The sequence below is a fragment of the Dendropsophus ebraccatus genome, chromosome 1 (genome assembly GCF_027789765.1).
Source record: "Dendropsophus ebraccatus isolate aDenEbr1 chromosome 1, aDenEbr1.pat, whole genome shotgun sequence".
NCBI lineage: Eukaryota > Metazoa > Chordata > Amphibia > Anura > Hylidae > Dendropsophus > Dendropsophus ebraccatus.
Window position 1 is genome coordinate 17,900,594 of NC_091454.1, and position 12,833 is coordinate 17,913,426.

General features: G+C 43.7%; 1 protein-coding gene and 1 long non-coding RNA gene across 2 annotated transcripts in view; one reads left to right on the forward strand and one right to left on the reverse strand.

Annotated features, from left to right (window-relative positions):
- Positions 1-309: 309 nt before the first annotated feature.
- On the reverse strand, positions 310-10,769 carry TIGAR (TP53 induced glycolysis regulatory phosphatase). Its single transcript, XM_069968491.1, has 6 exons — positions 10,534-10,769; positions 8,001-8,038; positions 4,312-4,433; positions 2,919-2,996; positions 2,257-2,367; positions 310-1,118 (listed from the first exon to the last, which is right to left on the reverse strand). The coding sequence occupies exons 1-6, from the start codon at positions 10,563-10,565 to the stop codon at positions 684-686; spliced, it is 816 nt and encodes a 271-aa protein (XP_069824592.1). The 5' UTR covers positions 10,566-10,769; the 3' UTR covers positions 310-683.
- LOC138789726 (uncharacterized) overlaps positions 10,700-12,833 on the forward strand; it is a 73,175-nt gene continuing 71,041 nt past the window's right edge. Inside the window, exon 1 of the long non-coding RNA XR_011362777.1 lies at positions 10,700-10,785. This is a non-coding gene — a long non-coding RNA (uncharacterized lncRNA). The remainder of the gene's footprint in view (positions 10,786-12,833) is intronic.

Genomic DNA, 12,833 nt, shown 5'->3' on the forward strand with positions numbered 1-12,833 from the left:
CTATTAAGATATATTTTATGACTCAAGACTCCAAGCATGCGGTCATGAGATTATGGTAACCGACGGACGGATCTGCGCCAGGTTACGGCAGAAGGAGCCCTTTACGTTATAGATGAGCTCCGCTTCTGAGCGCACCCGGTATATTGCAAAGTGTAAAAAAAGAACTACATTGTCTATAATGTACTACAACAGTCTACGCTCTGTGCAGACACTGAACTAGCAGGGAGGGAGGGAGGTCAGATCCTAAAGCCTAATAACTAACAGGAAGAAATACGTAGCCATTAGCAATTTACTTACAAAGGCCTCCCTCGATTAACTTTAATCTGTGCCCAAACCCTACAGCGCCGCCACAGGAGGAACAAAGAATTACAGGGTGCCCATTAATATCTATGGGATACACGGACATACTGGGTCCTCCAGATCCAGAGACACTCTTTGTAACCTCTTCAAGCTCTGGATAGTGCATAAGGATCCAAATAGGGATCTTGAATATAGGATTTCTAAACCAGACAACCCCTTAGTGAGGGGTTTGACAGGCTCAAGGTAATTCATAAGATCTAGAAATACCTTACAGATAAATTACTGTACACACTCCAGCAAACCAAACGTATCCATCTGGTGGAGGACTACAACTCTCAGCATGCTCCTACCAGCCAGGCACAACAAGGAGGCGTCAGAAAGCGTCATACAACATAATGGCTGGTGTCTGCATGGAGGTCCTCTAAGTGATCGTGGCGATTGATGCAGATGCAGCGGATGGTGGGTTTATTTATTTCTCCCGGCTTCAGACTGATGATAAAATGGCTGATGCCCGTGTTGGGGCTGACGGAGAGTTCCCGGGATTTCTTCAGCTCAGGCGGGAAGGTGAAGTGAAGATCTTCTACAAAGTACTTGATCCAGTTTCTCATGTAAGCCCCGTGGCTGACCAGGAGGATACTGGCGTCTAAGGAGAGATCGTAGCCGTCCTGGCCGACGGCCTGGTTCTCATGGCTGTGATTTATGAATGGGGAGAGATCGATGGCGGTCACGGCGCTGTGAGCCACCTCGTCTCTGCCACTCGCTTCGTCCGTGACCATCTGGCAGATGAACTCAAAAAAGTCCTTGGCACGAGCTCGGACCTTAAAAAAAAAAAAAGTTGAAAAAAATAAATTTATGGTGGTAATTGTGCACTGTAACCTGGGAATTCGATTTAAAGGGGAACTCCAACAAAATGTTTTTTTCTTTTAAATCAACTGGTGCCAGAAAGTTCTAGAGATTTGTAATTAACTTCTATTTAGAATTTTTCAGTCTTCCAGTACTTATCAGCTTTTGTATGCCGTGCAGGATGTGGTGTATTCTTTCCAGTCTGGAGAGCAGGAGAGGTTTCCTATGGGGATTTGCTTCTGATCTGGACAGTTCCTGACATGGACAGAGGTGGCAGCAGAGAGCACTGTGCCAGACTGGAAAGAATACACCACTTCCTGCAGGACATACAGCAGCTGATAAGTACTGGAATATTTTAGATTTCTAAATATAAGTTACAGATTTCTGGCACATGTTGAAAGAAAACATTTTCGCTAAAAGTACCTGTTTAAATAGTTTTTTTTTTTGCAGAAATCATTAATACAAGCGATTTTAAGAAACTCTGAAATATGTTTTATTTGGCAAAAAATCCTCTCTTTCTGTATTCAAAAATCTGTTTCCCAGACCCACCCCCCCTTCACTTATCTGTGCATTATTAGGCAAAGCAGTCTTTATTACAGAGGAGCAAAGTGAAGATACATTATAACCTATGGAAGGGGGAGGGGCCAAGGGGGATGAGTGAGCAGGAAGAGCAGAAAAGCAGCTGTACAGATTGAAGACTGTTTGGGCAGATAAAATGCTGGATTCTCTATGGGAGAGCATGACTTCCGACCTTCAAATGACATGGAGACAGAAGAGGGGTAAGAAGAGCGGTGATGTGAATGTGCACTGGATTTAAATGATGCTGCAAGACCGGAACGAAGCTGCGCCGTGGGACAGTGATCATCGCTGGTGAGTATACACGCCAGCACACAGCGGGGGGACAGATACAAGAAATTTCCTGAGTGCTTCTTTAATGGTGCCTTTACACAGAGATTTAGCTGACAGATTTTTGAAACCAAAGCCAGGAACTGACTATAAACAGACAACAGGCCATAAAGGAAAGACTGGCTTTGGCTTCAAAAATATGTCAGATACATGTGTTTGTGTAAAGGCGCCCTAAGTGTACTATGCAATTAATCCAACACTTGTTACCTGATCCAGGGTCTCTCCTCCAGGAGGAGTATACGATGGACACTGCTCCCCAGATTTCTTTGCCATGATCTTCAGCTCGCTGAGAGGCTGCCCCTCCGCAATGCCGTATTTCTACAATACACAATATAGCAGTATTAATGCGAGCGTCTTACTGTGAACCATCCTACATTCAAAGCAAAACCGGACACAGTAAAATTCCTTTAATTCCTTATAACTGAGAAACGACAGGTACCAGATTACCAAACAATCTGGATTATATGGAAAAAAATCCGGTGCTCTGTTGCTAACTGTCCAGAGCAGGAGCAAATCCCCATAGAAAACCTCTCCTGCTCTGGACAGTTCCTGACATGGACAGTGGTGGCAGCAGAGAGCACTGTGTCAGACTGGAAAGATTACACCACTTCCTGCAGGACATAATGCAGCTGATAAGTACTGGAAGACTTGAGATTTTTAAATAGAAGTAATTTACAAGTATATATTACTTTCTGACACCATTTGATCTGAACACAATTTTTGTATTACCGGAGTACCGCTTTAAAGGAATTTCACTGTAATAGGTGGAGCTGTACAGACACACTATGGCCAGTTTTGAGAGTAGGATGTACAGGGTTAATGCTGATTTGACCCTTTGTAAGGCCCATTTACCCTCACTTGGCACTTACCCTCTCTCGCAGCCTGGCGTCATACTTGATTTTGATCTCCTCACTTGGCTTATTGTTCTTCATGATGGTGCAGGCAGTCTACGGGAAACACGCGTACTATTAACATTTCTTTATAGCTTGTATCATATCTATAACGATGGATAACATGGGGAGACGAAAGGCCTCCATACACATTAGGCTGGGTTCACACTACGTTTTTGCAATCCCTTTTTTGCAAAAAACGGATGAACAACGGATGGGAAAAAAAAAACGGATGCAACTGTGTGCATCCGTTTTTCCATTAACTTCCATTAGAAAAAATAACGGATCAAAACGGATCAGTTTTTTTTTTACGGACACAAAAACGGTTTTGTGTCCGTAAAAAAAAACAGATCCGTTTTGATCTGTTTTTTTTTTCTAATGGAAGTTAATGGAAAAACGGATGCACACAGTTGCATCCGTTTTTTTTGCAAAAAATGGATTGCAAAAACGTAGTGTGAACCCAGCCTTAGACAATTTGGATGACTCCTTACTAATGTGTAGCTTACTTACTTATGGCCTAGCTTCAAGATAGGTCCTCAATATCAGATTGACGGGGCGTGAACACCCGCCACCCCTAGCTGTATGCCGGACCCACTGCACCTGGGTGTAGATTTCCACTACGTTTTCTAAAAAATGGGCATGTGCCATCATTTTGGACACCATTGATACTTTTTGCCCCAATATATTTGATTGCTTTACTACCATCCCGATAAAAGAAATGGGGCAAATGTTTCCATACAAAAAGAAAATAATTGGTGTCTAGAGTTACTATGTGGTCCCGTCTCCATGGTTACAGACTACAAAATAAAGCCTGTGTAGTCTGATCTATAATGGGGCAAATGTTTCCATATCAAAAGAAAATGATTGGTGTCTAGAGTTCCTATTTAATCCTCTATGTCTCCATGGTTACAGACTACAAAATAAAGCCTGTGTAGTCTGATCTATGTCTTATAGTGCCCATACACTTTAAATAAAAGTCAGTTAAATCTGCCAGATGTCTAAAGTTAATAGCAGCCTCCCGCCTCAAGAGAAGAATCAGGTTTGTTGGATTTTTACCACCTAACCCTATTGTTCTAAGAGGGAGGAGCTGGTGTCTGGCTGCAGCTTACCAAAAAAGTAGATAAATCCACGTAGACACCCGTGGATCGGGGTGACACAGCTGGCACCCAGCATACCACATTTTCCTGAGTGCTGCGCATATTGAATTTCAAAACCAAAAAAGTAGATAGAATATCATCTCCATACCAGTACTAGTTACTATAATACTGCCCCCTATGGATATGAACAGGTAGCAGACGTTAACATCTGGACTGGACTTGCCCATAGAGGGTCAGTACTACATGCAGGCATCACAGTATGGATGAGCACTTGCCTGTTTTGCACGAATCAGGTCACTGGAGAACACGTGAGTGAACCGGACGTCGCTCAGGAATCGTCCGGCAGCCTCTGCCTGCATGAACCCGATTTCGGATAGAGGTTCATCTACACCTTGACCTGTTAAGAAAGAAATTGGTTCCATTGAAATATTAAAACAAAGAAAATTTTTATAAAGTGCGACCTGGAAGAGTCCATACTGTACATGGATAAGTCAGCCAGCTCTTTCCATTTAAAGGGGTTTTAAATGATTATATAGGGTCCAACACTTGACACCATTGCCAATCAGTTGTTTCTCCTTCAATTACAGAGAACAGAGCTAGAAGGAGACAGCTCCATACACTGTGTAGTGGCAATGCAGGGTTACTGCAGCTTAGCCCGCATCAGGCTACGTTCACATGTACCGTATCTCAGATGATTACACAATGGAAGTTTCTCGCAGTGAAATCTGCTGCGAACTTAATTACCATTAAACTCTATGGCACTCTATTCTCACAGTGGGATATAAATCTGCTGCAAGAATGGAGCGCTATAGACTTTAACAGTAATCAGATTTGCAGCTAATTTCATTGCGAAATGTGCAATTTAAAATCGTTCCAATATGGCACTTGTGAACATACCTTCAAATTTAATGAAAAGTGAACTGCAATAACCCAGAATGGCCACTACACAACGAACGGCACTGTCTGCTTATTGCCTGCTTACTGTGTGCCCTGCAGACCCAGCAAACAGCTAATAGACGGCATTGCCAGTTGTCAGACCCCCACCGATCAGATACTGATGGCCATGGGGAAAGGTCATCAATAATGTTCAGCTAAGGCTAGGTTCACACTGCGTTTTTGCAATCCGTTTTTTTTCATCTGTTTATTGAAAAAAAACAGATGAAAAAAATGGATCCGTTTTTTTTGACGGACACAAAAACATAGCTGACGCTACTTTTGTGTCCGTTAAAAAAAAACGAATGTTTCTTTTTTACAATGGAAGTCAATGGAAAAACGGATGCACACAATTGCATCTGTTTTTTTAATCCGTTTTTACAAAAAAACTGATTGCAAAAAGGCAGTGTGAACCTAGCCTATCTTGCCGAACCTGGCCTCTTGGCATTTGACTCCCAGTTGCTAAAGAAGTTGGATGCAGCCTTAGGGAGTCATGGAAAACATGGATACAGGTATAGGCTAAGTTCACACATCGTGAACATCCGGCCGTTCCGTGACCCCGGGTCACGGAACGGCCGGTCTTACTTAAGTAAGACCGGCATCAGCGTGCATCAGCGTGCGCCCGCATCAGAGCTTCCCATAGCACAGAGTGAAGAGAGTGGCCGGAGCCGCTTGCTTCACTGTGTGCACTGACAGGTCTTTCTGCGGCCGTAATTCACTGAATTCCGTCCGCAGAAAACAGACATGTCAGTTTCTTTGCGGCGCCGCATAGATCCTGGCCGGAGCGTATACAATGTGTGTACACTCCGGCCGGGATCCCATTGAAAGTAAGGTTATGTTCCACCCCGCAAAACTACGGTGGTAGTTTTACGTAGTGTGAACATAGCCATAGGCTGTATCCATATTCTCCTGGCAGCCCTAAGGTGGCATCCAGCTTCTCCAGCCACAGGGAGTCAAATGCCAAGAGGTCAGGTTCGGAAAGTTCGCTCAACACTAGTCAGCAATTTAAAGGGCCAGTGCACCAGCGCTGCAACACTATTCACACCTTTACGGATCTGAAAAATCTTTCAACTGGCCATTGTGACCATACCTAATAGAGAAGACAGGGGCAAGTTGTCCCTGATCCACAGGGTAGGGAATAACTAGCTGATCGGTGGGGGGTCCGACCACCACCCATAATGACAATGGAGACAGCAAACCACACGTATAGGTGGGCCGGTCCCTTCGGACACAGTTCTGCTCTGGCTATCAGGGTGTATGGAGTGCGGTTGGTCCTGTGAAGTGTACAAGTCTTTTAGTTAATAAATGGGTCATGTCCCTTTAAATCCAGGCTGAAGCTATTTGTCACAATCTTCTTGGGTCACTGACAGCTAATTGCAATGACACTTGGGTATCAGAAGGCACAAATCCTGGCAGCACACAGGTCTGACCTTTCTATAAGCCAACCTTGGCTGAGAGCTCAGACTCTGCGTGGCAGCAATAACCTTACACTACCCGGCACCAACTCAGGAGAAGAGAGCTGTAATACAGGGAGACAGCCGAGCCACTGTAATATCATCATATAAGACTATATGCTCCGCTACTATATACTGTATGTAGGTTTATGGTATTACTCATCCAGGGACAGAAAAGGAGTTTGGTTGGGAATACAATCCCAAGAGGCTGGGGCATAGTGATATGTCAGGTCAGGTCATCTCCACCTGAATTTAAGGGGGTAGTCTGGAGATTTTTCTTTTAATTAAATCATACATTTATTCATATTTGTTAATTACTTTTATTTAAAGGGGCACTCCAGCAAAAAAAAAAAAAAAAACAAAAAACATTTTCCTTTCAAATCAACTGGAGTCAGAAAGATTTGTACTTTACTTCTATTAGAAAATCTCAAATCCTCCAGTACTTATCTCCAGTGCTGAATGTCCTGCAGGAAGTGGTGTATTCAGTCTGGAGAGCAGGAGAGGTTTTCTATGGGGATTTGCTGCTGCTTTGGACAGTTCCTGACATGGACAAAGGTGGCAGCAGAGAGCACTGTGTCATCTGTAGAGAATATACACCACTTCCTGCAGGACATACAGGAGCTGATAAGTACTGGAAGACCTGAGGTTTTTTTTATAGAAGTAAATTACAAATCTTTATAACTTTCTGACACCAATTGATTTGAAAGAATGTGTTTTTGCTGGGGTACCCCTTTAAAAAACTCAAGTCTTCCAGTACTCAAATGTGACTTTACTTGCTCTACTGCCATCACCTAGTTCTGATGTAAGTTGAGGATACAACTGATCGCCGACATATCCTAGTGACACTCTGTTAATATCTGTCCTTAGACGACCCCTTTAATTTCATTTGGAAATTACAGCTACTGCAATAACATCTGATCCGCATCCTGACAGTTACTCCCTATCTGCTTACTGCTGACTACACCCGGCGGCCACAGTGAGTCTGTTCTTTTTACTGCTTCTAAACTCGTATCCAGATGATTACGGCCCATACAGGAAGCCATTGTGGTAATACTATTAGAGAACGGCTGAAAATTGTACTCCATATATATCAACAATGAGGTTACTGTCCCTTTAAAAGGGGTACTCCAGCGAAAATCTTCTTCTTTCAAATCAACTGGTTTCAGATAAGTTATATAGATTTGTAATTTACTTCTGTTTAAAAATCTCCAGTCTTCCTATACTTATCATCTGCCATATGTCCTGTAGGAAGTGGTGTATTCTCTCCAGTGTGACACAGTGCTCTCTGCTGCCTCCTCTGTCCATGTCAGGAACTGTCCAGAGCAGCAGCAAATCCCCAACGAAGTCCTCTCCTTCTCTGGACAGAGGTGGCAGCAGAGAGCACTGTGTCAGACTGGAGAGAATACACCACTTCCTGCAGGACATAATGCAGATGATAAGTACTGGAAGACTGGAGATTTTTAAATAGAAATAAATTACAAATCTATATACCTTCCTGAAACCAGTTGATTTGAAAGAAAAAGATTTTCGCTGGACAACCCCTTTAAGAGACAGCCTATAATATTACTATTTCCTACCTTGAAGTAGTTTTTCTTTGTTGTATCGCGTTTCTCCGCTGAACAGGAAAACAAAACACAAAATAAATATTATTAGTACAGAGATGAAAATAGTTATCATTTCAGAATTTAAATGTAGAAATAGAACATTATGAATAATACTGCCAAATTGTCAGCACAGCCAAAGGTCCAACTAATATGCTAAAGGAGGTTAGGTTGTCCAAGACTGGGAAACATAGCTGTTTTCTTCTAATAAACAGCGCCACAGGTTGTATGTAGTATTAGAACTCACAGCTTTGGCTGTCAAGGCATGATGGGAATTGTAGTTTTGCAACAGCTGGGGGGGGGGGGCGAAAATTTCCCGTCCCTGATTTAGACCACTGTTCTCCAACCTGTGGCTATTATAGATGAGCGACCTGGAGCATGCTCGAGTCCATCCGAATCCGAACTTTCGGCATCTGATTAGCGGTGGCTGCTGAACTTGGATAAAGCCCTAAGGCTATGTGGAAATCATGGATATAGTCATTGGCTGTATCCATGTTTTCCAGACAACCTTAGAGCTTTATCCAAGTTCAGCAGCCCCAGCTAATCAAATACTGAACGTTCGGGTTCAGATGGACTTGAACCCAAACCCGATTCGCTCATCTCTACTCATTAGGTACATTGCTTTAAGAGTTTTACATCAACAGACTGGTGACAGTGCAGGGATGTTGGTGCCGCAGTCCTTTTGTTGAACTGTGGTCCGGTTCCTGGGCACCGGCTCAGTCTGAAGCACTGGGGACAAGCCCGCTGGCCCCCAGAGTGACGTTAGAGTCAATGGAGACGCGTCACAGAGGAGGTTTCGTCACACTGGAAACGGGTGGGCCCCCCTCCAGTGCTTCAGGCTGCCCGGGACCGGGACTAGACTGGCGTCGTTTGCGGGAACAAAAAAAAAAAGGACCACAGCAGCGGCATCCCAGCCTATTGATGTAAATATCTTAAAGCGATGTATCTGATGGTGCATTCGCTTTAAGGCCCCGTTCCCACTGAGCAAAACTAGCGGAATTCCGTTCATAATGGGAGTCTATGGGAGGCGCGCGCTCCTGCCCTGTCCGCGCTGAAGAATGAACATGTGAAACTACCCTTTGAGTGCATCCATTTTGATTCGTTTTTCCTTTGACTTCCATTATAAAAAATAAAAATAATGGAAGTCCATGGAAAAACGGATGCACACAGATGCACCCATTTTTCCATCCTTTTTTCTATTCTTTTTTTTTTTTTTGCACAAAAAAAACTAAAAACGATTGCAAAAAAGCAGTGTGAACCCAGCCTTAAAGGACAAGTGCCATGAAAAACTTTTTCCCAGTAATTGAAGCACATTACAAAGGTATATAACTCTGTAATATACTTAAATCACCTATCTGCCTCCCTTCCCTGTCTTTTCCCCCCTCCACCCCCCACCAGGAAGTGTCCTAACTCACAAAGACCTAATGACTGTCGTCACCGTCACCAAGCTCTTCTCTCAGCTCCTTCTCCTGTTACACTAGCCTCCCCCCTCCCCTGCCTTGTCAGGTGACTCAGCTTGCTCAGCTCCCATTGGCTGAACAACTGCAAGCGATCACTTGTCACATCTCACTTGCTTATCTTCCCTCCGACTGACTCCGGCACATAGGCAGCTCCCCCCTCCCCTCATACTCTCTCCTGCTGCCATGGAGTGAGTGAATGAGTCATGTCACTAGAGAAGATAAGCAAGTGACAACCGGAGCTGAGCAAGCTGAGTCACCTGACAAGGAGGGGAAGGCTGGTGTAACAGGACCTAGAGCAGCCCTCCTGCTGATGACTCATCCTCACAAGAAGGAGCTGCTTGGTGACGGTGACGGCAGTCATTAGGTCTGTGTGAGTCAGGACACTTCCTGGTGGGGGGTGGAGGGGGGAAAAGACAGGGAAGGGAGGCAGATAGGTGATTGAAGAATATTACAGAGTTATATAACTTTGTAATGTGCTTCAATTACTGGGAAACTTGTCCTTTAAAGAATCAAACTCCATAGACTTACATTAGGAGCCTGACTCATCACGTGACACAGGGAGAGGAGTGCGCTTAGGGCGCTCTTCTCCCAGGGCGTTCTCATGATTGGTATGGGTCCGCACACTAAGACCTGAACCGTCTCTATGACATGTCAAAAAAATTTTTTAGGACAGGTACACTTTAAATAAAACACCTTCAAGGGAGTTATTTAAATTTTGGGTGACTTTACTGTCATTGCTTATCATATTGCTCTATGGGTAAGCTGTGCATGTGACACTACTAGATGAGGATCTTCCAGCCTGGTTGAAAACTACAACTCCCATCATGCCCTTGATGACATCACTCCCTTTAATACCATGTAGTGCCAGCCCCAGCATCATTATTTGATCCTACATGGATCCTATGTATATTTTCCATTGTCTTTTGTCCCTTACTAACAATACATGGACATGCCCTTTAAGCCAAGCTGCCATTGTGCTCATAATAGAGCAGCCCCAGCTATGACCTTCCCCACAGCAAGCAAAGGGTTAAACCTCGGCCACCACTTACTGTCTGACGATGGTCAATGCGAACTTGGCCATGTCTAGAGGTCGCGCATCCAGCTCCGCATTGCAGGGCGACTCCGGCTCTGGATACAATGTATCGCTGGTTTCCAGAGCGCAGCCAATCAGCGAGCGGCTCACAGGAACCTAACGCGCCTCCTGATTGGCTGGAGCGCACGACGTGGACGTTGATTGGCGGCGCGCGCCTCCTTCTGCCGGGAACCAGGAGGTTCTCTATGGTAACTTTGTCAGCTATGAGGTGAGAGGAGAAGTGACAGCTGCTGCCACTGACAGCCTGGAGGGAGGGGGAGGAGGGTCTCACCTATTATAGCTAATAATAATAACCTGTAGTTTGCAAAACTACAACTTATATATATATATATATATATATATATATATATATATATATATATATATATATACATGCAATGCAAAGTGTGAAAAGGCATATAAAGGGTGTGAGTTCCCTATCCCACCCATAAGCCTTTAGTCTCCTATTTGTATTTTTGTAATGTTTTACCGCCCTCTCATGGCCGCTTGCAGGCAGTGCAGCCATATCATAGAAGCGATTGAAGATATTACCGTTTGATAGGATATTGATGTGTGCAGCAGTGCCGTAAAGTGTAATCCTTTAAAGGGGGTCACCCAAAGGTTTAAAAATTATCCTCTGTTCACTGGCTAGCTCTTGATCTTGGGATATTTTTTAGGTACAAACTATTTTTTTTTTTTTTTTAAAATCATCATGACCCTTTAAAGGGATATCCCCATCTCAGCTATTTAAGTTATACTTGTAGGACTCGCCAAGTGAAATATTTTTGCATCTACATTCATTTACCTTCTCCTGACAACTCATTGTCTAGGTCACCGACCACTGCTCTGCTCTAAAAGCAGTGGTCTGAATGATGTGTATATAGCTATAGTTTACATATTTTATACAATATGTATACACTATGGGGGAGATTTATCAAACATGGTGTAAAGTTGAGTTGGCCCAGTTGCCCCTAGCAACCAATCAGATTCCACCTTTCATTTTCCAAAGGGTTGTGAGGAATGAAAGGTGTAATCGGATTGGTTGCTAGGGGCAACTGAGCAAGTTTCACCTAACACCAGGTGGTCGGTAACCTAGACGATGAGCTGTCAACTGGTCAGTCCAGAAAACCACCTAAACCTACAGGACATGCTATGGATTTGAAGTGCCATTTATTTTCATGGTGAACATCCAGGGTGCTATTACAAGGAACCTTATGCTAAACTCAATGTCAAACCATGTTAAAGGGGTCGAGCAGCAAAAAAAAAAATTTCTTTCAAATCCATAGGCGTCAGAAAGTGCCAACGATTTGTAATTTAATTCTATTGAAAAAATCTCAAGTCTTCCAGTACTTATCAGCTGCTGTATGTCCTGCAGGAAGTGGTGCATTCTTTCCAGTCTGACACAGTGCTCTCTGCTGCCACCTCTGTCCATGTCAGGAACTGTCCAGAGCAGGAAAAGTTTTCTATAGGGATTTGCTGCTACTTTGCACAGTTCCTGACATGGACAGAGGTGGCAGCATAGAGCACTGTGTCAGACTGGAAAGAATACACTACTTCCTGCAGGACATACAGCAGCTGATAAGTACCTGGAGATTTTTCAATGGAAGTATATTACAAATCTTATGCACTTTCAGGCACCAGTTGATTTGAAATAAAAAAAAATTCTGGAGGTTCATGTGGTGCTGTGGAGAAAGTGTATGGGGAGTGGAGAGATGGTGCGACATGGAAACTGTGGAGCACCACGTTCCATTGATGTGAGGATGAACGTCGACTACGAGGTGCACAAGGGTGGACCCGCACTATTCTTTGGAGCAGCTCACTCCCAAAATGAGGCAGGTAGGGGCTACCAAACACCAATCAGATTGGTGATCCCTACTGTGTATGGACGGGCACCGCACCTCTTCTAATGAAGTTACATCGGCAGAAAAAACGATAATCGTTTTGTGTAATTGCCGGTAACGATCGAAAAATCGTTTGTATGTCGTTAATCGTTGATTTAGATCTGAACCTAAAATTATCGTTAATCGTTCGCTGTAATTCCACATTCGTTCGCTCAAGTTCCCCATTTGTTCACTAATCGTTCAGTGTAATTGCGCATTGTTCATTGGTTTGTTGGGATCAGAAGGAATAAACGATCATAGTAACAATCGCAATTAGTAACAATTGTAACTAACGACTATCGCTCTGTGTAATATGGTGAACGATTTCAGGCTAACAATAAACAATCACGTTTGCGATCGTTTATTTTTAGTCGCTAATCATTAAAAATTGCTCCGT

Excerpts from the sequence above, each read along its gene's own strand:
- TIGAR (XM_069968491.1), bottom strand. The coding sequence starts at position 10,565 with ATGGCCAAGTTCGCATTGACCATCGTCAGACA. Across the intron at positions 4,434-8,000 it reads CAAAGAAAAACTACTTCAAG|GTCAAGGTGTAGATGAACCT; the intron begins GTAGGAAATAGT and ends CTTTCTTAACAG. Across the intron at positions 1,119-2,256 it reads GAGGAGAGACCCTGGATCAG|GTCCGAGCTCGTGCCAAGGA; the intron begins GTAACAAGTGTT and ends TTTTTTTTTAAG.